Source organism: Lepidochelys kempii, chromosome 3 (assembly GCF_965140265.1).
Source record: "Lepidochelys kempii isolate rLepKem1 chromosome 3, rLepKem1.hap2, whole genome shotgun sequence".
Classification (NCBI taxonomy): domain Eukaryota; kingdom Metazoa; phylum Chordata; order Testudines; family Cheloniidae; genus Lepidochelys; species Lepidochelys kempii.
In genome coordinates, this window is record NC_133258.1 from 133,224,100 (window position 1) to 133,247,538 (window position 23,439).

At 42.3% G+C, this 23,439-nt stretch overlaps 1 protein-coding gene and 1 long non-coding RNA gene across 5 annotated transcripts in view; one reads left to right on the plus strand and one right to left on the minus strand.

The window, feature by feature from the left end:
* LOC140909254 (uncharacterized) overlaps positions 1–9,775 on the minus strand; it is a 125,407-nt gene extending 115,632 nt beyond the window's left edge. Inside the window, exon 1 of the long non-coding RNA XR_012158153.1 lies at positions 8,994–9,775. This is a non-coding gene — a long non-coding RNA (uncharacterized lncRNA). The remainder of the gene's footprint in view (positions 1–8,993) is intronic.
* SLC35F3 (solute carrier family 35 member F3) overlaps positions 9,220–23,439 on the plus strand; it is a 292,476-nt gene continuing 278,256 nt past the window's right edge. The window contains exons 1-2 of one of the 4 annotated variants that reach the window (XM_073338111.1): positions 9,220–10,099; positions 10,687–10,916. In XM_073338111.1, coding sequence (XP_073194212.1) covers positions 10,047–10,099; positions 10,687–10,916 — 283 coding nt within the window. In that variant the 5' untranslated portion in view covers positions 9,220–10,046. Of the gene's footprint in view, positions 10,100–10,686; positions 10,917–12,730; positions 12,774–23,439 lie in introns of those variants that run through there. The other 3 variants (XM_073338108.1, XM_073338112.1, XM_073338116.1) reach the window with 3 other exon arrangements.

Below are 23,439 nucleotides of genomic sequence, written 5' to 3' on the forward strand. Positions count from 1 at the left end.
GAAACTTTTGTCAAACTAGTGCTGGTGAAAGTGAAAATAATCTTTGTCTGCAACAAGGTATGAGGTTGTCAGCAACATAGCCAGTAGGACATATTAGTACTCTGCCTGTTAAGATCTGACTGCCTAAGGAACTGTCAGTCAAGAGTATAACTTCCTGATGACTAGAAACATCTGTAGATGCTGGTCCAGATCCACAAATGACTTAGATATTGCACTCTCAGGGCTGGTTTACACTGAGAACTTACATTGGCATACCTATGTCACTCAGGGGTGTGAAAAATTCACACCCCCGAGTTGCATAGTTAAGCTGATCTAACCTGTGCCGAACCTCTCCCATTGGCATAGGTAATGTCTATACTGAAGTGCTACACTGATGCAGCTGTACCACTGTAGCATTTCAACTGTAGACAAATCCTCAACATTGCAACATGTAACTTGCAGATGCCTTGAAAATCACTGGAATCCACAAGCCCTTTTGTTAAGCACCTCGGCTCGCTATATAGTGAATGGTTTCAGAGTAGCAGCCATGTTAGTCTGTATTTGCAAAAAGAAAAGGAGTACTAGTGGCACCTTAGAGACTAACCAATTTATTTGAGCATAAGCTTTCGTGAGCTACAGCTCACTTCATCGGATGCATTCCGTGGAAAAAGAATGCATCCGATGAAGTGAGCTGTAGTTCACGAAAGCTTATGCTCAAATAAATTGGTTAGTCTCTAAGGTGCCACTAGTACTCCTTTTCTTTATATAATGAATGAAGAGAGATAGGTGGCTGAGAATGATATCCAACTAAGCTAGCTAATCAGAGATGCTAAGGAGACAAGTGTGTCCTAAGCCCTGCTCCTCTTGGGATGTTAGGTACTTAAGTCTAGACTGTAGGGAGGCACCAATCTGTCTGGCCCAGTCTTATTTAATTATCTATACAAAGTGCACCAGTGTCCACAGGAGAGACAGAGACACTCTCATCAGAATATCTTATAGTCCAAACTGTCCTGCAGTGGCTCAAAAGAATGATCATCAACCTCAGGGCAGACTGTTAGGAAACAGGGCACAACCCTCAAATTGGTTGTAAGTTCCATACTTAGATTTCACCAATCAATTACCAAGTGTAAACTCCTCGGGCACTATAACAACCTTAACATGGAGGCACAGATAGTCCCCCCTCGGTACTTGATCTGTCTTACCACCCAGGTGAGCCTACCTTTGCGACAGATGGTCCCTTACACCATAAATCACACCAATATTCAGGTGACTTCCAGCCCCAAAGGACCAGTCACTTACCCCAGGTAAATTGTACCTTAGATCTCACATCAAAGACAACACCTGTAGCCAATCTTACAATAAACTATATACAGATTTATCAATAGGAAAATAAAAAGAGTTGTTTACAAGGCTAAAGGGGGTAAACATACATGCACACAAATGAGTTCCAATCTTAAGTTTAAAAAAGTAATACACACTTCTATAATAAACTCTATATGTCATGTAGGGCTAATCCAGTCTAAGCACTGGGGATCTTTTGCTTATGCCTAATAATCTTTGCCCCACCCGACCCTCCCTGGAGTCCAAGCAGCATAAGATACAGTTTCTCCTTGTTAGGGGTTTTTTATTCCCCTCTCCCACTTCTACTTTCAGCTTCAAACCCAGCCAATGGGAAGAATTCACTTGTAAGATTCATGTTTGGGAAGGTGAGGAAGGGGGAGGAGGAGAGGGAGGTGGTGGAAAGTAAACAGCAAAGTCTTTTGTCCTCTTTGATGTTCCAGTCTAGTCTGTCTGGTGTCTGGGTCCTCCTTGTCGGGCAGAACATAACACCTTCTGTTGGAGACCAGCATTCACACTAATTAATGTGTCTCTCTCCTATCTAGTGATTTACACCGTTACAAAGGCTTACAATGCAAGTGCTCAAATATTACCTTACAATACATGGATCACTTCTGGGTCTGGCTCTGTTTAATATCTTCATCAGTGATTTAGATAATGGCATAGAGAGAGTACACTTATACAGTTTGCAGAAGATACCAAGATGGGAGGAGTTGCAAGTGCTTTGGAGGGTAGGATTAAAATTCAAAATGATCTGGACAAACTGGAGAAATGGTCTGAAGTAAATAGGATGAAATTCAATAAGGACAAACACAAAGTACTCCATTTAGGAAGGAGCAATCAGTTGCACACATTCAAAATGGGAGAAGACTGCCTAGGAAGGAGTACGGCAGAAAGGGATCAGGGGATTATAGTGGATCACAAGCTAAATGAAACAGTGTAACACTTGCCAAAAAAAAAAACAAAAACAAGAGCAATCATCATTCTGGGGGTGTATTAGCAGGAGTGTTGTAAGCAAGACATGAGAAGTAATTCTTCAGCTCTACTCAATGCTGATTAGGCCTCAGCTGGAGCATTGTGTGCAGTTCTGGGCACCACATTTCAGGAAAGATGTGGACAAATTGGAGAAAGTCCAGAGAAGAGCAACAAAAAATATTAAAGTTCTAGAAAACATGACCTTTGAGGGAAGATTGAAGAAAATTGGGTTTGTTCGTCTGGAGAAGAGAAGACTGAGAGGGGACACGATAACAGTTTTCAAGTGCAGAAAAGGTTGTTACAAGGAGGAGGAAGAACATTTTTTCTCCTTAACCTCTGAGGATAGAGCAAGAAGCAATCGGCTTAAATTGCAGCAAGGGTGGTTTAGGTTGGATAATAGGAAAAACTTCCTAACTGTCAGGATGGTTAAGCACTGGAATAAATTGCCTAGGGAGGCTGTGTAGTCTTCATCATTGGAAATTTTTAAGAGTAGGTTAGACAAACAACTATCAGGGATGGTCTAGATAATACCTAGTCTTGCCATTAGTGCAGGGGGCTGGACTAGATGACCTCTCGAGGTCCCTTCCAGTCCTATGATTCTATGAATGTGAGATACAAATGTTATAAGTGAGATTGTTGAATATTTGTGGGTTGCCGCATGCATTAATCACTAAACACATTCTTAGAATTATAATACCTATTTTAACAGTACTAGCACACAGGTGAGCCAGACCGATTTCAGCTCTGTATTTGTCAGTCTTCAATTGAGGTACGCGGACCTTGGCATGAGCTGGCACCTGGTCTGCCAGCATCACACAGGCATTAAGGCGCTCATCTGAGATGGAGGAAATCCCTGTGCAAATCCTTTCTCCTCATCAGGTGTGGGGCAGGAGGAAAGAGGAGGAACTTGATCTCAGGTGTCCCACATCCCAGAGGAGTGCTCTAACCACTTGACTAGAGGTTATTAGGGAGGCCCTCTTCTCCCTCATCATCTTCTGTGCAGCTAGACAAGCTTTGAGCATACTTAGTGGACTGGACGCCATAGGTGAGATAGATGGGGCAATGCCTATCTCCTTCTGGTATGAGGATCCTGCTGGGGCTTAGGCATGGGATAGGCATCTAGGGGCCTACCTGAGGCAGCAGTGCACATGCCCAATGGTTGTCACTCATGCACCAAGAGGATTTTTACAGCAAAATGTAGGCACCGTGTGAGTGTAGGTACCTACAGATGTAGGTGGCAGTTGAGCAGAGGTTTTGTGGATTACAGTAGCACCTAAGTCCCTTTGTAGATCTGGACTACTGAACAGAATACCTGTGCTCTGTTATAGCAAGTATTAACTATTCCTTTGTGCTAAGACATTTTGTGAATACAGCTGCTTTTCATAATATGGTAAAGCCCAACTTTAAGCAGTGCTTGGGGGTTATTCATATTCTGCAATTGAAATGTCACACTGTTGTATAAACATCTCTTTGCAGAATGTTTCACAGGTGTAAGCTCTCTCATTGATTACTGCAGCAAAACTCTGGTGCCACAACAGCCCCATCAGATGTCCTCATTAACATGCCAGCTGACACATTGTGCCAAATCTTGCTTGAGATGTTCATATCCGTAAAATAAACCAGATTTTGCCTAGTCTTTTAAAGTAGCATGTTCTATAATACTATATTGTGAGTTTCTCCGACTGTTGTATTGTATAATTGTTGCTTGTTGTGGGAGAGTGTTATTAATATTGCAACATATCTCAAATGTTGAAAAATCATGAGGTTTTTTTTTTAAATAAATGTTTTTGATCCTCTTTATCTGCCTTATAGGGTGCAAGGAGGGCCACATTTTCATGATTTCCCCTGCAACCATGATGGCTAGAAACATACTTCTTTTTTAATGAAAGCTAAAATTCTCTTGGATTCATAGAATCATAGAATATCAGGGTTGGAAGGGACCCCAGAAGGTCATCTAGTCCAACCCCCTGCTCAAAGCAGGACCAATTCCCAGTTAAATCATCCCAGCCAGGGCTTTGTCAAGCCTGACCTTAAAAACCTCTAAGGAAGGAGATTCTACCACCTCCCTAGGTAACTCATTCCAGTGTTTCACCACCCTCTTAGTGAAAAAGTTTTTCCTAATATCCAATCTAAACCTCCCCCACTGCAACTTGAGACCATTACTCCTCGTTCTGTCATCTGCTACCATTGAGAACAGTCTAGAGCCATCCTCTTTGGAACCCCCTTTCAGGTAGTTGAAAGCAGCTATCAAATCCCCCCTCATTCTTCTCTTCTGCAGGCTAAACAATCCCAGCTCCCTCAGCCTCTCCTCATAACTCATGTGTTCCAGTCCCCTAATCATTTTTGTTGCCCTTCGCTGGACTCTCTCCAATTTATCCACATCCTTCTTGAAGTGTGGGGCCCAAAACTGGACACAGTACTCCAGATGAGGCCTCACCAATGTCGAATAGAGGGGAACGATCACGTCCCTCGATCTGCTCGCTATGCCCCTACTTATACATCCCAAAATGCCATTGGCCTTCTTGGCAACAAGGGCACACTGCTGACTCATATCCAGCTTCTCGTCCACTGTCACCCCTAGGTCCTTTTCCGCAGAACTGCTGCCTAGCCATTCGGTCCCTAGTCTGTAGCTGTGCATTGGGTTCTTCCGTCCTAAGTGCAGGACCCTGCACTTATCCTTATTGAACCTCATCAGATTCCTTTTGGCCCAATCTTCCAATTGGTCTAGGTCCTTCTGTATCCTATCCCTCCCCTCCAGCGTATCTACCACTCCTCCCAGTTTAGTATCATCCGCAAATTTGCTGAGAGTGCAATCCACACCATCCTCCAGATCATTTATGAAGATATTGAATAAAACCGGCTCCAGGACCGACCCTTGGGGCACTCCACTTGATACCGGCTGCCAACTAGACATGGAGCCATTGATCACTACCCCGTTGAGCCCGACAATCTAGCCAGCTTTCTACCCACCTTATAGTGCATTCATCCAGCCCATACTTCCTTAACTTGGTGACAAGAATACTATGGGAGACCGTGTCAAAAGCTTTGCCAAAGTCAAGAAAGCTTTGCTAAAGTCAAGAATTCACATTCACATGAATCCAGCAGCTGGGGCTTTAAGAAAAACACAAAAGCTTATGCTCAGATAAATTTGTTAGTCTCTAAGGTGCCACAAGTACTCCTTTTCTTTTTGCGGATACAGACTAATACGGCTGCTACTCTGAAATCTATCAATTATTGTGAGACTCACAATAAAATCATGAGTTGGCAATTCCGATGTTTCCTTTTACTGTAGTTTTGACATTTTAACTTTACTGACATCTGCAGAGCCCCTGTAACTGTACCCCCTTATACACTTGACCAAAAAGAAAAAGAAAGTTCATCTTTTTATGAATGACTGTTGTAATGGATTGTCAATACTATCACCCAAAGGATCCAGTGTCACACTTTGCTGTGTGCCGCTTATAGTGTTACACTCATTTGTGTAGTTTCATTTACATTAGTTTCTTGCTGTAGTTTGAAAAAGAAGAGAGCAGGAAAATAATCCCCTATCAGCAGGTCTGAGTGTGAGGAATTGTTCTGGTTTATCTCTAAATTGACATGTAGACACTGTGGCCCCATCTCCTTTGTACCACTCTGGTAGCACAGAGGATGGAAAGTTGCCCTAAATAGGGCAGATAGGCAGAATCCCAGTGAAGTAGGTGGCTTTATGCCTCCCCCTTCTGGTGTCAAACTGTTGGATCATATTAAAGAAGTTCTGTATTAAAATCACAAATGAGATTGATTCCCCATAGTTTAAATTCCAGGGTATTACTAATTAAGAAGTCTCTTGGGTTTTGGTACTGTTTCTCTCCCTCTATGTGTGAAACTTGCAAGCTGCTAATTGTGTTAGTAGAGTCTGTTCTCAAAGCAATTCTTTGTAACAACAACTACTCACACTGAGAGAGACTAAAAGCAATACTCTGTAACAACAGAAACAGCACCCAGAGACTCCCCGCCCTTTTTGTTGTATTCATCTTGCTTTGTTAACAATTGTAATTAAAATAGAGATAGAGGATGTATGTGGATGGATTATCCGCTTGGTGCGGATAATAACTGAATGATCAGGGAGGTGCCAGCCTAAGAATGCAGTGTCCATCGGCTGAAGAAGGCATCAAGTGGAAATAACCAGAGGACCCCAGCGGGCAGACTGGAATCCACTCAACAGCCTCAAGAATGGGAGAACCAAAGAACAAGATAACATCTGGCGGCACGGAGCCGTCAGGACTGTGCCATCTGCTGATGGATTCAGCAACAGCATGATGAAGCAATTCCCATAGACTGGCAAGAAATTCCTATAAAAATAGACTCTAAAAAGTGAGCACTTTGGGGTCTGATTCTGCAAACCAACTTCCAGGAGCATCAGATGAGCATCTGACAAGGCCCTGCTCCCTCCTCATGTCCAGGCCACCTGGCCAGTGGCTTGGCATGAGGAACTCTAAGGCTGGTAACTATGATAACAACCTTGCAGAACAGTATGTGTGTGTGTGTGTAAAAATATGAGATTGAATGGAATGTTATAGCTATAACTAACTGCTTACTATGATTCTTTCTATATTCACAATAAATGTGGCATTTTGCCTTTTCCCCTTTAATAAGATCCTGCTGGTTTTTATTTTATTGGTATAACAAAACTAGGTCTCACGTTGAGTGGAATTTGGCTGGAACCAGGGAACTGAACCCACATTACACTATTTTTAATACACATTGAGAGTTTTACACTATGCAGAAATCGGACACTTCGGGGTACTATTGACATGAGAATTCCTTCATGGTGAATTCCCACCCTCACCTTCCACACAAAGCCTGGGCATCTAAGCTCTGTGCAGGGAACTATGCTGGGTTTGGGAGGAAAGTAATCCCAACCCAACTCTATTTATAGCTATTGTTTCAGATGCTATTCTGGACTAGGGAATGAGACCCCTGGACAAAGTTTACATGAAGCGAATGATCTATGTAATTACAGATTCAGTGGGCATCTTCTTGACACTGTCCCAGCCATCCTTAAATCCTTCCTGCACTATGGTTAATGTTTACCTTGCAAGGAGCTCAGCTTTGTTGCACAGAGGACTGAGTTTCCCTGCACAACTCCTACCCATCTCTGTATAACAGGACCACAATTCTGCTGTATTGGGGGGTTTCACCCCGAGTTCCCAAGCTACAGTTGTTTTCACTTTAGCATACTGCTATTCAAAATAATGATTGTGTATGCAATAAATAAAATATATATTTTCAATACATGTATTCAATACAATACACAGCTCAGATATTTAGTTTAGCTTTTGTCTGATAGATTTTTTGTTTTTATTCTAGATAAAGCAACAATGATTCTTGAATGCTATGCAGGGCAAGTTGTTTTATTTAACTGACGTCTATTAACTTTGCAATTAAATGCCTAGGTGCTCTAAAATATATCAAATTGAAGAGGAAAGGGGGAAAAGATTTCCCCCTGGTCCTTCTACAAAGATTCTTCTATTAAAACAACAACAACAAAAAGCCATGCTTCCACATACGTAAATCTTCGTATATGTTCCTACTTTCAGATGGTCAAATGTTCTCATAGTAAATAATACTTGCAGATTTTAATCCGATTTTTCATTGTGTATATGTACACAATGAACAATATATAGGCATTAAGGCAATCTAAGACAATCATTCCCTACATTACTATAGGTCCTGATTCAACAAGATACTTACCCATATGCCTAACTTCAGCACATGAGCAGTCAGTGGGGCTACTCACATGCTTAGACACATTGCTGAATTGGTAATAGTCCTAATAAAAAAAATCCAGACTTGTAGTCTCTTTTCAGGCAAGGTCATTAGGAAGTCAGTTGGAGTTTTTCTTGACTAAGGACTGCAGGATTGGGCCCAAAGTCTTTGCAGTGTTAATCCAGACGTTTAGGTAGGATTTTCAAATGTACCCAATACTGGGCTAACTTTGCTCCCATTGACATCAGTGGGAGCAGAGTTAGACCAATGCTGAGTGTTTCTGAAAATCCCCCACCTATAATTTTTGGTTACATGATATATTAAGGTTCCATTTATGCTAGGTTAATGAGTGCTTAAAACATGTTTTAATCAATGGTTAATCAATTGTTATAAAGTCCAACAGCTCAATAGGCTGGTTATAAGTGTGGCTTATAACTACCTACTGATATGTTCATAACCATCTATAAAATATTCTAATTATGTCTGTAACATGCTTAAAACATGTGCTAATCATTTACAAACCCTTTAAAATCTTTGTAAATGGAACCTTAACATAAAGTGCTACTATTCCTTTTTCCTTTCAATAATGCTCTTGTCTCTCTTTGTTCCAGTAGTCTCAATGCTCCGAAAATGTATTTATTTGTATGGCAGTAGCAACTAGAGGTCCCAGCCCCACTGCCCTATGCACTGTTCAAACACAACAAAAAGCCAGTCCCTATTCCAAATAGTTTGTGTTCTTATGATTAAATCATGAATCTGTAGAAGCCTGGAGATCCGGACTCAAATCTCAACTCTGCGGCAGACCAGCTGTGTCACCGTGAGCAATTAAGTTACATTCTCAGGCCCAAAACGTGCCTAATTGAAGTCAATGGGCGTTAGGCACCTACATACCAGGATCCGAGCCTCTGCTCCTTAAATTCCACAAAGGCAAAACGTGGATAATTCCTACCTACCTCACAGGCGTGGTTGGGTTTAATCCTGATTGTTGTTGGGAAAGTGCTTTGAGATTCCGGGATGGACGGTGCTGGAGAAGCGCCATTACAGCCAACCTCTGATTTTTAGGAAACTCTTTGAAAATCCGCTATCCAGGGTTTAGTTACCTTCCGAACTCCCCAACCCAGCCAGGCTGAAGCCCAGGGTAAATTCCTACAGAGCCCCTAAGCTTGACGGGAGCAGCGCTACGTCTCGGGGGGTTAGCTTCAGCCCCGCAAAGCCGCCGCCGCTCCCCAGGGCCGAGCGCCACTTCGGCCGGGACCAGCTCAGCGGGCGGGCCCGGCCTCGGCCCCCAGGGTCAACCTCAACCTGACGCGCCACCCTGCAGGCCGGTCCACTGGGGGGCGCGTTGGGAGCGGGGCGACTCCGAACCTGCCCCACTGGGCTTTTGACGTCACCGTTGTTCAGTCCCTGCATTTGCCAGGGGCCCGAGGGGCCCCTCCCCCCCGCAGCTGAGCGCCAGAAGCCCGCCCACCCTGAGGAGCCGGGGCCCGCGGACAGGTGCCTCTGGTCGCCTCCCGGCCCCTGCCGCGCCCGCCCTCGCCCTCGCAGCAGCGGCGGCGGCGGCGCTGCCTGGCCCCCCCAGTCGGAAGCGAGCGGGACGGCCACAGGCGGCGGCGGAGGAGGAAAAGTCAGGAACTGGGCTGCGGCCCCCCCCAGCCGGAGGAGCGCGGGAAAGCCCAGCCCTGCCCTGCCCAGGGGGGAGGGCGCGGAGCCCTTCCCTCCATCCCCTAACACCCGCTCCGCGGCGGCAGCAGGCAGCCGGCACCTGGCCTCCGCTGGGGACGGGAGACGCACCTGCGGCGGCGGCAGATTCAGCAGCAGCGGCAGCAATCTGGGCACTTGGCGCCCCGCTTCTCCAGCTGCCGGTGCAAGCCCTGGCAGCCCCTCTGCAGCGCCTGCGGCCCCGGCACCTGCCCCCTTCTTCTTCTCTGTCCGATCGGCCGGTGACAGCCCCCGGCTGCACCTTTTCTTGAAGTCTGGGAGCCCCCACTCCACCCCTGCTCTTCCCTATGGGGATCCGAGAGTTTCCCAACGGCACGGCGAGGGGCAAGACCACCACAATGTGAGTATCAGCCCCGGGGCGGCGCGGGCAGGGCGCTCCCTTCTGTTGCACAGGGAAGGGGACCAGGTACCTGCAGCGGCAGGAGGCGCCCAGCTGTGCTGCCCGCTATCCAACGCTCGGGTTCCCGGGGGGGATCTGAGGGTCAATCCCAATGGGGGGGTCCCAGTCTTGTGGGGGTGGGGGGGCAACACGCGAAGTTCCCGGTACTCCTGCCCCCATCTCCCCGGGAGGCCGGGAGCCAAACGCCGCAGGCTGCGCACCTGGGCAAGGGAGTTCTTCTTGGGGTGCTTTAGACAATGCTAAACTTGCGCTGGAGCCCTATGGTTTGCGGGGGGATCAGCTGTTTGTGGGGTCCGCGCTCAGCATTTTTGCCCCTTTCTCAATAGGCAGCGCTGGGGGGGGGTGTCGGAGTGACTGGCAGAGGGGCGCTTTCCCTTCTCCCGGCCCGGGCAGTGCCCAGCCCCTCTTGGCCCCTGTACACTTATTGGGGGGCGAAAGGGGCGCTCCCGTCCCTTCCTTCGCCAAGTCAGCGCTCGGCACCTCAGCTGTTACCGGGCCGTGTTCACGTCCCTTTCCTGCCTTTCCAGTGGCATGAGGAGATCTCCAGATGTCAGCCCCAGGAGGCTGTCAGACATCAGCCCGCAGCTCCGGCAGCTCAAATACCTGGTGGTGGATGAGGCAATCAAAGAGGATTTGAAATGGTCCCGATCCGTGGAAGATCTCCCCAGTGCTTCCGTGGGGCTCACTCCCATCGAGGAAAGGATTCTGCGGATTACCGGGTATTATGGCTATCAGCCCTGGGCTGCCAGCTACAAAAGTAAGTCCCTTGTTTATTCCTTCTCTTCTTACCAGCGGTCGCGACACTCCTCCCTTTCCCCCTCAACTTTGTTTGCTGCAGCAGCAGCCTCTTCTCAAGCTGCCTGCAGGGTGTGGGGCAGGGCTTGCATTGCACTCTGGATTTAACCCCCTCTCCCCTTTTCTGTGGCAACCCCTCACATTGCTACTTCAATGTCCCAGCAGTTCGGAGGGATGGAAATTAACTGCCTAATTTTATTTACTACCCTCCTTTTTCCTAAACTGGATCATATCATCTTTGTCAGTTTTGTAGTTTCCTCTAAAATATTCTCTTTCCTTTATTTGGTAGGTTTAACTATGTTTACTTTATAAATTGTTGCTTTGCCCGTTGACGTTTGTGTCTGATGAGATTGATAGCTAATTCAATGCTGAACAGTAGAAAAAGTTGCCCATACTCTGACTGTGTTTGAGGTGGCACTAGGTGGTGGCATTGTGATCAGTTCAATACAGATTAGTGTGAGATTTAATCATTTGAACTTTCTCCTTATTAGGAAAAATGCTGGTGATTATAGAAAACATGTTAGCTTTGGGCAAAGGGATTTCAGTTTAGTGCTGGAACTCAAGACAAATGTGAACATTACAAACGGTTGCTGTGGCATAACATCGTTAAGTAAATCATTACTTTACATGTAGGTTAAAGTTTGCATCTTTTATACTGAAAATGATATTTTATCACTTTATTAAAATGTCTAAGTTGAAAGATTTAAAGAAATGCTTTCATTCTCGGCTAAGGGATTTAGCACATATAGTATTAATTTTTTGCGTAAAATCATCCTCTGAGTGATTTGGTGTGAATCATATTAAATTCAGTATTAAAAATATTGCTTTCTGTGTTGCTGATGCCATGAGTGAAGTATAATGATCAGCTTATTTGTGACAATTGCTTGGGTGCACTAGAGTTTTTTAAACCTGTTCTAGTTTTTGAAAGTAATATATTATTCAGTATCCTCTCCCTACTATCTTGAAGGATCATTGTGTTTTTGCAGGAATTAAACTTTTCCCTGAATTAAAATATATTTACCCTTTCCAACACAGCTTCCTGTCTGCATGTTCATAAACTTTGGTGAGAAACTTATCATAGTGTATAGGGATGTAAAGCTGGGTTTCTCTTCATACGCTGTGATGATATCTTGAAAAGCTTTAATAAACATTGTGGAAATATTCATACTTCTATAACATATAGTTGTATAACTTGTGTAACATTGGTCTTCCATTGTTCATCATTACCAAAGATGACTGCATGTAGTAACAGTTTTTAAGAATTCATTTGCTTTTGTGTGGAAGTCAATACCGTTCAGAACATCACAGTTTTCTGTTGTAAAAATATTATTCTACTAGAGGATCATGATTTTGGTGGAAAACTGGTTTTGACAAAAGAAGTCTTTGTTCATTGTATGCATTTCTAATGCATTCACCCTTGGATTATCTGATTGCCAATGCACTTAATAATAAAGGGGAAAGATACAAAAAATATGTTATACTTTATTTTTCTGTTTTTCATGAGCCATCAGCAACTCATTAAAACACTATTGTAGGATGTTAGAATATGAATTAGCAGATAAGGTCATAATAGTTTTTGTGTAAAACCAGTTTATTGTATTTTTCTATGGTTATTACTATTCTAAGAGTCTGATTTTGCTGCCCTTACTCACAGGGAGTTGTACCTTTCTTCAAGAGTAGTCCCATAGACTTCATTGGGACCATTCATCTATGCAAAGTTATTGGATCCTGTGATCAGACCATGTATGGGTGCCAACTTCTGAGTTGGATATTAATGTTCCTGTCTGACACCATGACTAATAGTCCAATTGAATTCATGGTGAGTTACTGCGGATGATCCTTCTAAAATAGTAAAAGTCATTTTCAGCTGCTCAGTTATAATCTATTGTTGACATTTATAACGCCACCGTAAAAGTTAATTGTGAGCCAAAACTTGGCCTTCAAAGGTGTGTTCTCCATAGCAATTTAAAAAAATAACAAATGACACCTTAGAATTATAATGGTGGGAAATAAATATACAACTTTTCTGAGGATTTTAAAAAAAAATCTACATCAGAATAATTTTACCTATGATGTGAACCCATTTCACAAACTAAAAAGATAACAACCATATTTTATAAGTCTGTTGGTAGAAATGTAGAAAAGATTATTTACATCTCTAGCGAGTGTTACTTGGCATGACTCCAAGGAAGCTACTTTAATTTACATCAGCAGGGGATGTGGCCGAATGCATGTAAGATAGATAAATCAGCAAAACTAGAAGGCTGGTTTTATATCAACACTCGGAAAACATTTTTAAAAACTCCTTTATTTTGGCTCATGGAAGTGGTCATGAGATAAGGAGCCTTTTACATTTTAAGTGGCCAGGTTTAATCAGACTAGGTCAGTGGTTTTCAAACTTTTGTATTGGTGACCCCTTTCACATAGCAAGCATCTGACTGCGACCCCCCTTTATAAATTAAAAACACTTTTTTATATATTTAACACCATTATAAATGCTGGAAGCAAAGCGGGGGTTTGGGTGGAGGCTGACAGCTCGCAACCCCCCATGTAATAACCTCGCGACCGCCTGAGGGGTCCCAACCCCCAGTTTGAAAACCCCTGGACTACATACTGTGAACAAAAATAATTTACATTAAAATTAAATTGTAAACTCTTTGGGTAGGAATCCTGTCTTCTTATTATATATGTCTGTAAAAAGTCTAGATACTGTTTGCACCATATAAATAATAATGAAGATAATGAATTGAGTGTGGGTGCTCTGTAGGAAACTAGTTGATGATCGAGTTCTTAGCTTGTGAATATATAAATCAGATTTCATTTCCCTGCAGCCCCTTTTAAGCCACCTCCACAACCAATGACATTTTTGTTACTGAAAGTCTAGCATCTAGGACCAGATTGTGCACCTGTTGCTTTTAATAGTAAGCAATTCCTCATGTTATTATTTAGACTCATATAGTTTATCTAAGGGTATGTCTACACTACGAAATTAGGTCGAATATATAGAAATTGTTTTTTTAGAAATTGTTTTATATTTATATTTGTGTCCCCACACAAAATGCTCTAAATGCATTAAGTGCATTAACTCGGCATAGTGCTTCCACAGTACCGAGGCTAGCGTCGACTTCCGGAGTGTTGCACTGTGGGTAGCTATCCCACAGTTCCCGCAGTCTCCGCTGCCCACTGGAATTTTGGGTTGAGATCCCAATGGCTGATGGGGCAAAAAACATTGTTGCGGGTGGTTCTGGGTACATGTCATCAGGCCCTCCCTCCCTCTGTGAAAGCAACGGCAGACAATTGTTTCGTGACTTTTTTTCCTGAGTTACCTGTGCAGATGCCATACCATGGAAAGCATGAAGCCCGCTCAGCTCATTGTCACCGTATGTCTCCTGGGTGCTGGCAGACGTGCTACTGCATTGCTACACAGCAGGAGCAACCCATTGCCTTGTGGCAGCAGACGGTACAATAGGCCTGAAAACCAACTTCATCATGTCTGAGGTGCTCCTGGCCGCCTCGGTAAGGTCGGTCAGGAGCGCCTGGGCAGATATAGGTGCAGGGACTAAATTAGGAGTGACTCGACCAGGTCATTCTCTTTAGTCCTGCAGGCAGTCCTATTGTACCATCTTATGGTGAGCAGGCAGGAGATGCGGATGGCTAGCAGTCCTATTGCACCATCTTCTGCCGAGCAGGCAGGAGATGTGGATGGCTTGCAGGCCTTCTGCACCGTCTGCTGCCAGCCAAAGATGTAAAAGATAGATGGAGTAGATCAAAACAGGAAATAGACCAGATTTGTTTTGCATTCATTTGCTCCCCCCTCCATCCCTCCCTCCATGAAGTCCTGCCTGAAATACCGGAGGGAGGGATAGCTTAGTGGGTTGAGCATTGGCCTGCTAAACCCAGGGTTTTGAGTTCAATCCTTGAGGGGGCCATTCTGTGTGACAGTTGTTTTTGTTTCTCTTTGATGTAAAGCCACCCCCTTTCTTGATTTTAATTCTCTGTAAGCCAACCCTGTAAGCCATGTCGTCAGTCGCCCCTCCCTCCGTCAGAGCAACGGCAGACTATCGTTCCGCACCTTTTTTCTGTGCAGATGCCATACTTCGGCAAGCATGGAGCCCGCTCAGATCACTTTGGCAATTAGGAGCACATTAAACACCACACGCATTATCCAGCAGTATATGCAGCATCAGAACCTGGCAATGCAAAACCGGGCGAGTAGGCGACGTCATGAGAGTGATGAGGACATGGACACAGACTTCTCTCAAAGCACGGGCCCTGGCAGTGCAAGCATCATGGTGCTAATGGGGCAGGTTCATGCTGTGGAACGCCGATTCTGGGCCTGGGAAACAAGCACAGACTGGTGGGACCCCATAGTGTTGCAGGTCTGGGACGATTCCCAGTGGCTGCGAAACTTTCGCATGCGTAAAGGCACTTTCATGGAACTTTGTGACTTGCTTTCCTCTGCCCTGAAGCGCATGAATATCCAGATGAGAGCAGCCCTCACAGTTGAGAAGCGAGTGGCAATAGCCCTGTGGAAGCTCAATGAAGACTTCTGCTTAAAAAAAGTGCAGCTGCTGTCAAAAAAGCAAGCAAGATTTTAGGGTGCATAAGGAACGAGATGGAATAACACAAAGAACAATACAGAGATGGTGTTCTCTATTAGGATACTGATCCCTGTTAATCAAAAATTAAGAAATTATTTCAGTTATTTGCTGTCATAGCAACATTGTAATAACTGTTTAGTTCTGGCTGACTACCATTTTTGAGTAGACTCTGAATAGACATTTTTATCTTTCATCTTTCATTTTCAAGGAAAGAAAAGGACTACAGAATGGTCATTGATTTTTAACAAACAAATCAATTGCTTTACAGATTTCTTCATGCAGCTTTAATTAAATCTAATATCTTCTGTAGTGTGCTGTTTATGTATGTGGAAATTCTGGGCAGAACTGTGGCCCATAAGAGAGACTGGGCAAGCTGCTGTAACTTGAGCAGGTTCTGAGGGCTCTCTCTTTATGCTGGTGACTGTAGACCAGCCCAGAATCGAGAGAGCACAAAGGTGATTTGAAACTACTTTAGCTGCCACCCCCATCCCATGCTGCTGGCTGCAAGTTTTGTGTACATCTCTGAGAGGCACACCACAGAATCTCATCCAAAATTCTGTTTTGTTGGAGGTCTTTGCATATGTTTGGAAGGCCTGAATGGTGATGTCACAGGAGGCTAAAACCTGAGTTGCAGCTCTTCTAAATTCAGATTGCATGGGGAAGAAATGCGGAATCCAAGCCTTAGGTGCTTAACAAACTAATTAGTCAGAAAAGTCAGTCAATGATTACATTAGTTCTTTTGAAATCATCATCATCTTCCTGTTGCTGATGCAGGAGCACAGAATAAAATAAATATTGTTTCAAATATTACAATGTATTTAGGAATGTACTTTTTAATATCTGCAATTACTTTAGTTCTACATTTTCTGCAATTTGTAGAAACATAGTTCAACTATGTTATTCTAAATGTATACTAACTTATTTGCCACATTGGGAAGGGTGTACATTCTGGTGATTACTGAACTTCTTGGCACCAATACTTCTCTAAATAGAAATAAAAATGGGGAATAAAGCATGGTAACATGAAATAATGTGTATTTTCTACAAAAAACTGTTTATAACAGAACTAGGTTTTGAATTTTGTATGGCGGCAACACTTCTTAACCTTCTGTGGTATGTGTACCAGAAATTAAATTTCAGTGGAAATAATTCCAGCAAATAATGTAGGGATTTTGTACTTACTCCTGGAAATCTCTGGATGTGGAGAGGATTTTACATAATATTTTCTAGAGGAAGCTTTGATATTGCTATTACTTAATCATTAGTCTTGTGTACCAGACAGTGTTCCTCTTTTCTGCATTTCAGATTCTTTTACATCGTCATTTAACACTTTACAAGAAAATGTAATATGGTTTCTCTGTATAAGAGAAATGCAGAAGAAATGCAATCTCTAAACAATGTAAAGTCAGTGTTTATGACTCGCTAAGCGCTTTTCCTCTCTTGATGAAATTATTGCACACGGAAAATGGAAGCCCCCTTTGCTCCCTTCATTCCTTTAATAGAGCATTTCTGCTTCAAAAAGTTGTTAAAATATTCCTTTCTATCACACCCTCATACAAAGGACAATATTGCAAATAAATATAGGAGTGGAAAAGTCTTCGGGTGAAATCCTGGCTCCCCTAAAATCCATGGGAGTTTTGGCCTTAACTTCAGTAGAACCAGGATTTCACCCTCCAGGTTTAGGTCTTTGAATTTGCCTGCTATGCACACTCATTCTAAGTGCTATGCACTGAACACCTGTTCCTAAGGCAACTGCATCCAATTATACTTACCCATACATTTTTTTAAAAGATCCTGAACCCTATTGAAGAACTCTATTTAAAATATAGAATAATTTACTACCTTTAACAGATGTGCAATTTTAATTATCCTGCACTTCCTATTTAATTACTACTACATATTTTGTTCTGAGATGGGTTAGGAGCATCTATAACAAAGGAAAAGAGGAATATTTCTCCTTCCTTGTCCCCAGGAAGCTACATATACTGGACTCTGCATATAAGTGGGAGAGGGGGAAATATGTATACTCATATGTACATACACAGTCTCTCTCTTTCACTAATTCTCTCTCTCTCTCTCTCTATTCTGAGACCAAGAATGAAATCTACGAATTGACACATCCAAGATAACAATCAATAATACATTGAAAAATACATTGATCAAAACATAGTACCTCCTCAAGTGTATATAGCATTGCATTTTAAATGGAGGAAACAAGCTACATTAATAGGTGAACCAAAGCATTGAATATTAAAGAGGTTAATGATAAACAGGCTTGATCTTTTCACAGTCTGTTGTGGGGTAGGATGGTATAAAAGATGGAATTCTTTGCAGATAGAAACACAGATAATGATGGTGGGTGGTGGGGGAGCATTAAAATGTTCTGGAAGAAATTCAAAATGGCAGTAAAGGAAAGACAAAGTTTAAATATGATTTTATGTAACTTGTTGGATTTTGGTTTTCTTAAATCTGTCTACCACAAAAAAGTATAAATAATACAAAGGATGTCTTAGAGAAATGTCTAATTCAAGTTTAAAGTCTGTCTAGTGAAGACTAGTTGGCTTCAGACCTTTCAGATTTTATGCAAGTTATTACTAATTTTGAGGTTAAAAAATTGTGTTTGGTTTATTTTTCTCAAATCAACCAAATGTCCATTTTGATTGGTTATCATTTTTGTGCTGTGAATTAAACATTGCAGCAGGATTTTAATTCACTGTTTGATACTTTCCTTGTCAGAAGTGCCTTTCCTTAAGGATAAAACACATTTCAAACTAAGTGCATTGTTTGTGCTGTTATTGATTTTAATGGGATTTCTTGTGAGGGAAAGTACTACTCAACCTAAGCAAGGTTAACAGATTCAAGCCCATAATGAATAGTCTATAGAAGGCCAAATAAGACAAATGATGGACCAAATGTTAGAGCTGGAGGGAAACAGAGAGGCTTTGAGTTTTCTTATGCCTAAGGGAAGAAGGTTACGAAAAAATTATTTATGGTCAGTAGGATAACCTAGATCTCAAATATAATTGTCCAAGAAAATATGGTTCTCTATTCTTTCTATGACCAAAATAAGCAGGACAGGTTTTATTTTTCTTTATTTTTAATTTGTTTCATGTCGCCATCAGTCATGGAACTGTCATCATAAAACAGACAAATATTAGCCACCCCTTTCATTCAAGTGATCCTACAGGACAGTGAAAATGATTATACCATCTTAGTGAGAGAAAGAACTCCTAATGCCCAACTACTGGGGAATGTGGCAGGGAGTAAACTGGGCTGGTACAAAGCTATGATATTGCTTTCTATCCGACCCTCCTGCTCAGATCTTAGGCTGCTCATTTCCATCTGGGAGCTGAAGAGCAGCAGAAGGGTATGTGATGAAGGGCAATAACAAGGTGAGATGATGAGTTGACCTGAGCAGCAGGGGTTGGAGCTGAATGCTGTCATCGCTTCTCACCGTCTGAAAACACAAGCTCAGAACAGATGGAAGTCCTCTACGTTTTTTTTATTTTTTGTGTGTCACTTTCCTTCCCTAAGGACAAGTCTCTTGCCTGATCTGACAAGCACTGAAAGCTCCTGGATACCTTGACTGACTGGCACATCCAACCTGAGGCGAAAATGAAACTTGGGCTTCCACCACAGTTGCTCTGTAAATATTACTGAATTAACCCTCTGCAGTCTTCTGAAAGTGGACTAGGGCCAAAGGAAGGATTTGGTGATGGGTTGAATAAATCGTCTTTGCAGTTTGCTGGCAAACTGAGTCAGGACTGATGGAGGATTAAATATACCTAGACTATCTCTGTCTGGTGTTTGTCCAACATGTTCTTAAAAACCTCCAGTGAGGGGGATTCCACAATCTCCTTTGGAAGCCTATTCCAGAATTTAACAATCTTTATAGTTACAAAGTTTTTCATAATATCTAACCTAAATCTCTCTTGCAGCAGATTAAGCCCATTACTTCATGTCCTATGTTCAGTGGACATGGAGAACAATTAATCAGTGTTCTCCTCATAATAGCCCTTAACATATTTGACGATTGTCAGGTCCCCTTCAGTCTTCTTTTCTCAAAACTAAACATGCCAAGTTTTTTAAAATCTTTCCTCACAGGTCAGGATTTTTGAACCTTCTATCATTTTTGTTGCTCTCCTCTGGACTCTGTCCAGTTTAAGACGAATGTGGACAAAGAGTGACACTCAGAACTGAACAGCTGAGATCTCACCAGTGCTGAGTGGAGCAGGACATTTACCTTCCATGTCTTTTCTTACAAAAGTGCTGTTAATACACCCAGGTTATTAGCCTTTCTCACAACTGCATTCATGTTGTTGGGTTATATTTAATTTGTGATTCGCTATAATACCCATGTCCTTTTCAGCGATGCTACAGACGATCCAGTTATTCAATGTTTTATATTTGTACGTTTTGATTTTTTCTTCCTAAGTGTAGTACTTTGTACTATTTCAGACCAGACTATTTCTCCAATTTGTCAAGGTCATTTTGAATTCTAATCCTGTCTTCCAAAGTGCTTGTAACCGCTCCCATCTTGGTGTCATCTGCAATTTTATAAGCATATTCTCTACTCCATTATCCAAGTCACTAATGAAAATGTTGAAAAGTAGCAGACCCACGACAGCCTCCTCACTAGCTATACGTCCTCCCTGTTAGAAGTGAACTGTTGATAACTACTCTTTGAGTATGGTCTTTCAATCAGTTGTGCCCCCAGTTTACAGTAATTTCATCTAAATGACAGTTCCCTAGTTGGCTTATGAAAATATCATATTGGACTGTGTCAGAAGACTTACTAAAATCAAGATATATCATGTCTACTGCTTTCCCCCATCCACTAGGCCATTAACACTGTCAAAGAGGGAAATTAGCTCAGTTTGAAATGACTCGTTCTTGACAAAGCCATGTTGCCCTATTCCTTATCGCCCTATTATTCGCTATGTGCTTACAAATTGATTGTTTAATAATTTGTTCCAGTATTTTTCCAGAGATCGAAGTTAGGCTGACTATTCTATAACTCTCTGGTTCCTCTTTGTTCCTCTATTTAAAGGTAGGTACTATGTTTGCCCTTCTCCAGTCCTCTAGGACCTCACCTGTCCTCTGTGAATTCTCAGAGGTAATCACAAACTCTTCCAAGATTCATTCAGCTAGTTTCTTAAATACTCTAGGGTGAATTTTGTCAGGCCCTGATGACTTGAATACACCTAACTTATCTGTGTATTCTTTAAATTGTTCATTCCCTATTTTGGCTTGTGTTCCTTTCCCCTTTTTGTTAATATTAATTTGATTAAGCATGTGGTCACAATTCACTAAAAAAGCAAAACAGGCATTAAATCACGAGCCTTCTTGGTGTGATCCCTTATTAGTTCTCCTCCACTGCTTAGTAGTAGGCCTTTGCCTTTCTTTTGCTCCTAATGTATTTGAAGTACCTTTTCTTATTGCCTGTTATGTCCCTTGCTAGGTGTAACTCAGTTTATGCCTTAGCCTGTCTGATTTTGTCCCTGTGTTCTTGTGGTATACTTTTGTACTCATCCTTAGTAATTTATCCATGTTTCCACTTTTTGTAGAATTCCTTTTTGATTTTCAGGTCATTAAAGAGCTCCTGGGGGATGCATATTGGTCTCTTATTATTATTCCTATCTTTTCTTTCCATCAGGTTAATTTGCAGTTGTGCCTTTAATATTGTCTCTGAGAAACTGCCAGCTCTCAACTTCTTTTCCCCTAGATTTTCTTCTGATGGGACCTTAGATACCAGTTCTCTGAGTTTGTTAGTCTGCTTTTTTGAAGTCCATTCATTGATTCATAGATACTAAGGTCAGAAGGGACCATTATGATCATCTAGTCTGACCTCCTGCACAATGCAGGCCACAGAATCTCACCCACCCACTCCTGCGAGAAACCTCTCACCTATGTCTGAGCTATTAAAGTCCTCAAATCATGGTTTAAAGACTTCAAGGAGCAGAGAATCCTCCAGCAAGTGACCTGTTCCCCATGCTACAGATGGAGTCGAAAAACCTCCAGGGCCTCTTCCAATCTACCCTGGAAGAAAATTCCTTCTCGACCCCAAATATGGTGATCAGCTAAACCCTGAGCATATGGGCAAGATTCACCAGCCAGATACCCATGAAAGAATTTTGTGTAGTAACTCAGATCCCACCCCATCTAACATCCCATCGCAGGCCATTAGGCCTATTTACCATGAATATTTAAAGATCAATTAATTACCAAAATCATGTTATCCCATCATACCATCTCCTCCATAAACTTCTCGAGTTTAATCTTAAAGCCAGATAGATCTTTTGCCCCCACTGCTTCCCTTGGAAGGCTATTCCAGAACTTCACTCCTCTGATGGTTGGAAACCTTCATCTAATTTCAAGTCTAAACTTCCCAGTGACCAGTTTATATCCATTTGTTCTTGTGTCCACATTGGTAATGAGATTAAATAATTCCTCTCCCTCTCCGGTATTTATCTCTCTGATTTATTTAGAGAGAGCAATCATATCTCCCCTCAACCTTCTTTTAGTTAAGCTAAAGAAGCCAAGCTCCTTGAGTCTCCTTTCATAAGACAAGTTTTCCATTCCTCGGATCATCCTAGTAGCCCTTCTCTGTTCCAGTTTGAATTCATCCTTCTTAAACATGGGAGACCAGAACTGCACACAGTATTCAAGGTGAGGTCTCACCAGTGCCTTGTATAACGGTACTAAAACCTCCTTATCTCTACTGGAAATACCTCGCCTGATGCATCCCAAGACCGCATTAGCTTTTTGCATGGCCATGTCACATTGGCGGCTCATAGTCATCCTATGATCAACCAATACCCCAAGGTCCTTCTCCTCCTCCGTTACTTCTAATTGATGCGTCCCCAGCTTATAACTAAAATTCTTGTTATTAATCCCTAAATGCATGACCTTACACTTCTCACTATTAAATTTCATCCTATTACTATTACTCCAGTTTACAAGGTCATCCAGATCCTCCTGTATGATATCCCTGTCCTTTTCTAAATTGACAATACCTCCCAGCTTTGTATCATCCGCAAACTTTATTAACACACTCCCGCTTTTTGTGCCAAGGTCAGTAATAAAAAGATTAAATAAGATTGGTCCCAAAACTGATCCTTGAGGAACTCCACTGGTAACCTCCCTCTAGCCTGACAGTTCACCTTTCAGTAGGACCCGCTGTAGTCTCCCCTTTAACCAATTCCTTATCCACCTTTCAATGTTCATATTGATCCCCATCTTTTCCAATTTAACTAATAATTCCACCAAGAAGTGGCATGGTATCAAATGCCTTACTGAAATCTAGGTAAGTTAGATCCACTGCGTTTCCTTTGTCTAAAAAATTTGTTACTTTCTCAAAGAAGGAGATCAGGTTGGTTTGGCACGATCTACCTTTTGTAAAACCATGTTGTATTTTGTCCCATTTACCATTGACTTCAATGTCCTTAACTACCTTCTCCCTTCAAAAATTTTTCCAAGACCTTGCATAGTACAAACTAACAGGCCTGTAGTTACGCGGATCACATTTTTTCCCTTTCTTAAAAATAGGAACTATATTGGCAATTCTCCAATCATACGGTACAACTCCTGAGTTTACAGATTCATTAAAAATTCTTGCTAATGGGCTTGCAATTTCAGGTGCCAATTTCTTTAGTATTCTTGGATGAAGATTTTCTGGGCCCCCCAATTTAGTCCCATTAAGCTGTTTGAGTTTCGCTTCTACCTCAGGTATGGTAATATCTACCTCCGTAACCTCATTCCCATTTGTCATGCTACCATTATCCCTAAGATCCTCTTTAGCCTTATTAAAGACTGAGGCAAAGTATTTGTTTAGATATTGGGCCATGCCTAGAATATCCTTAACCTCCACTCCATCCTCAGTTT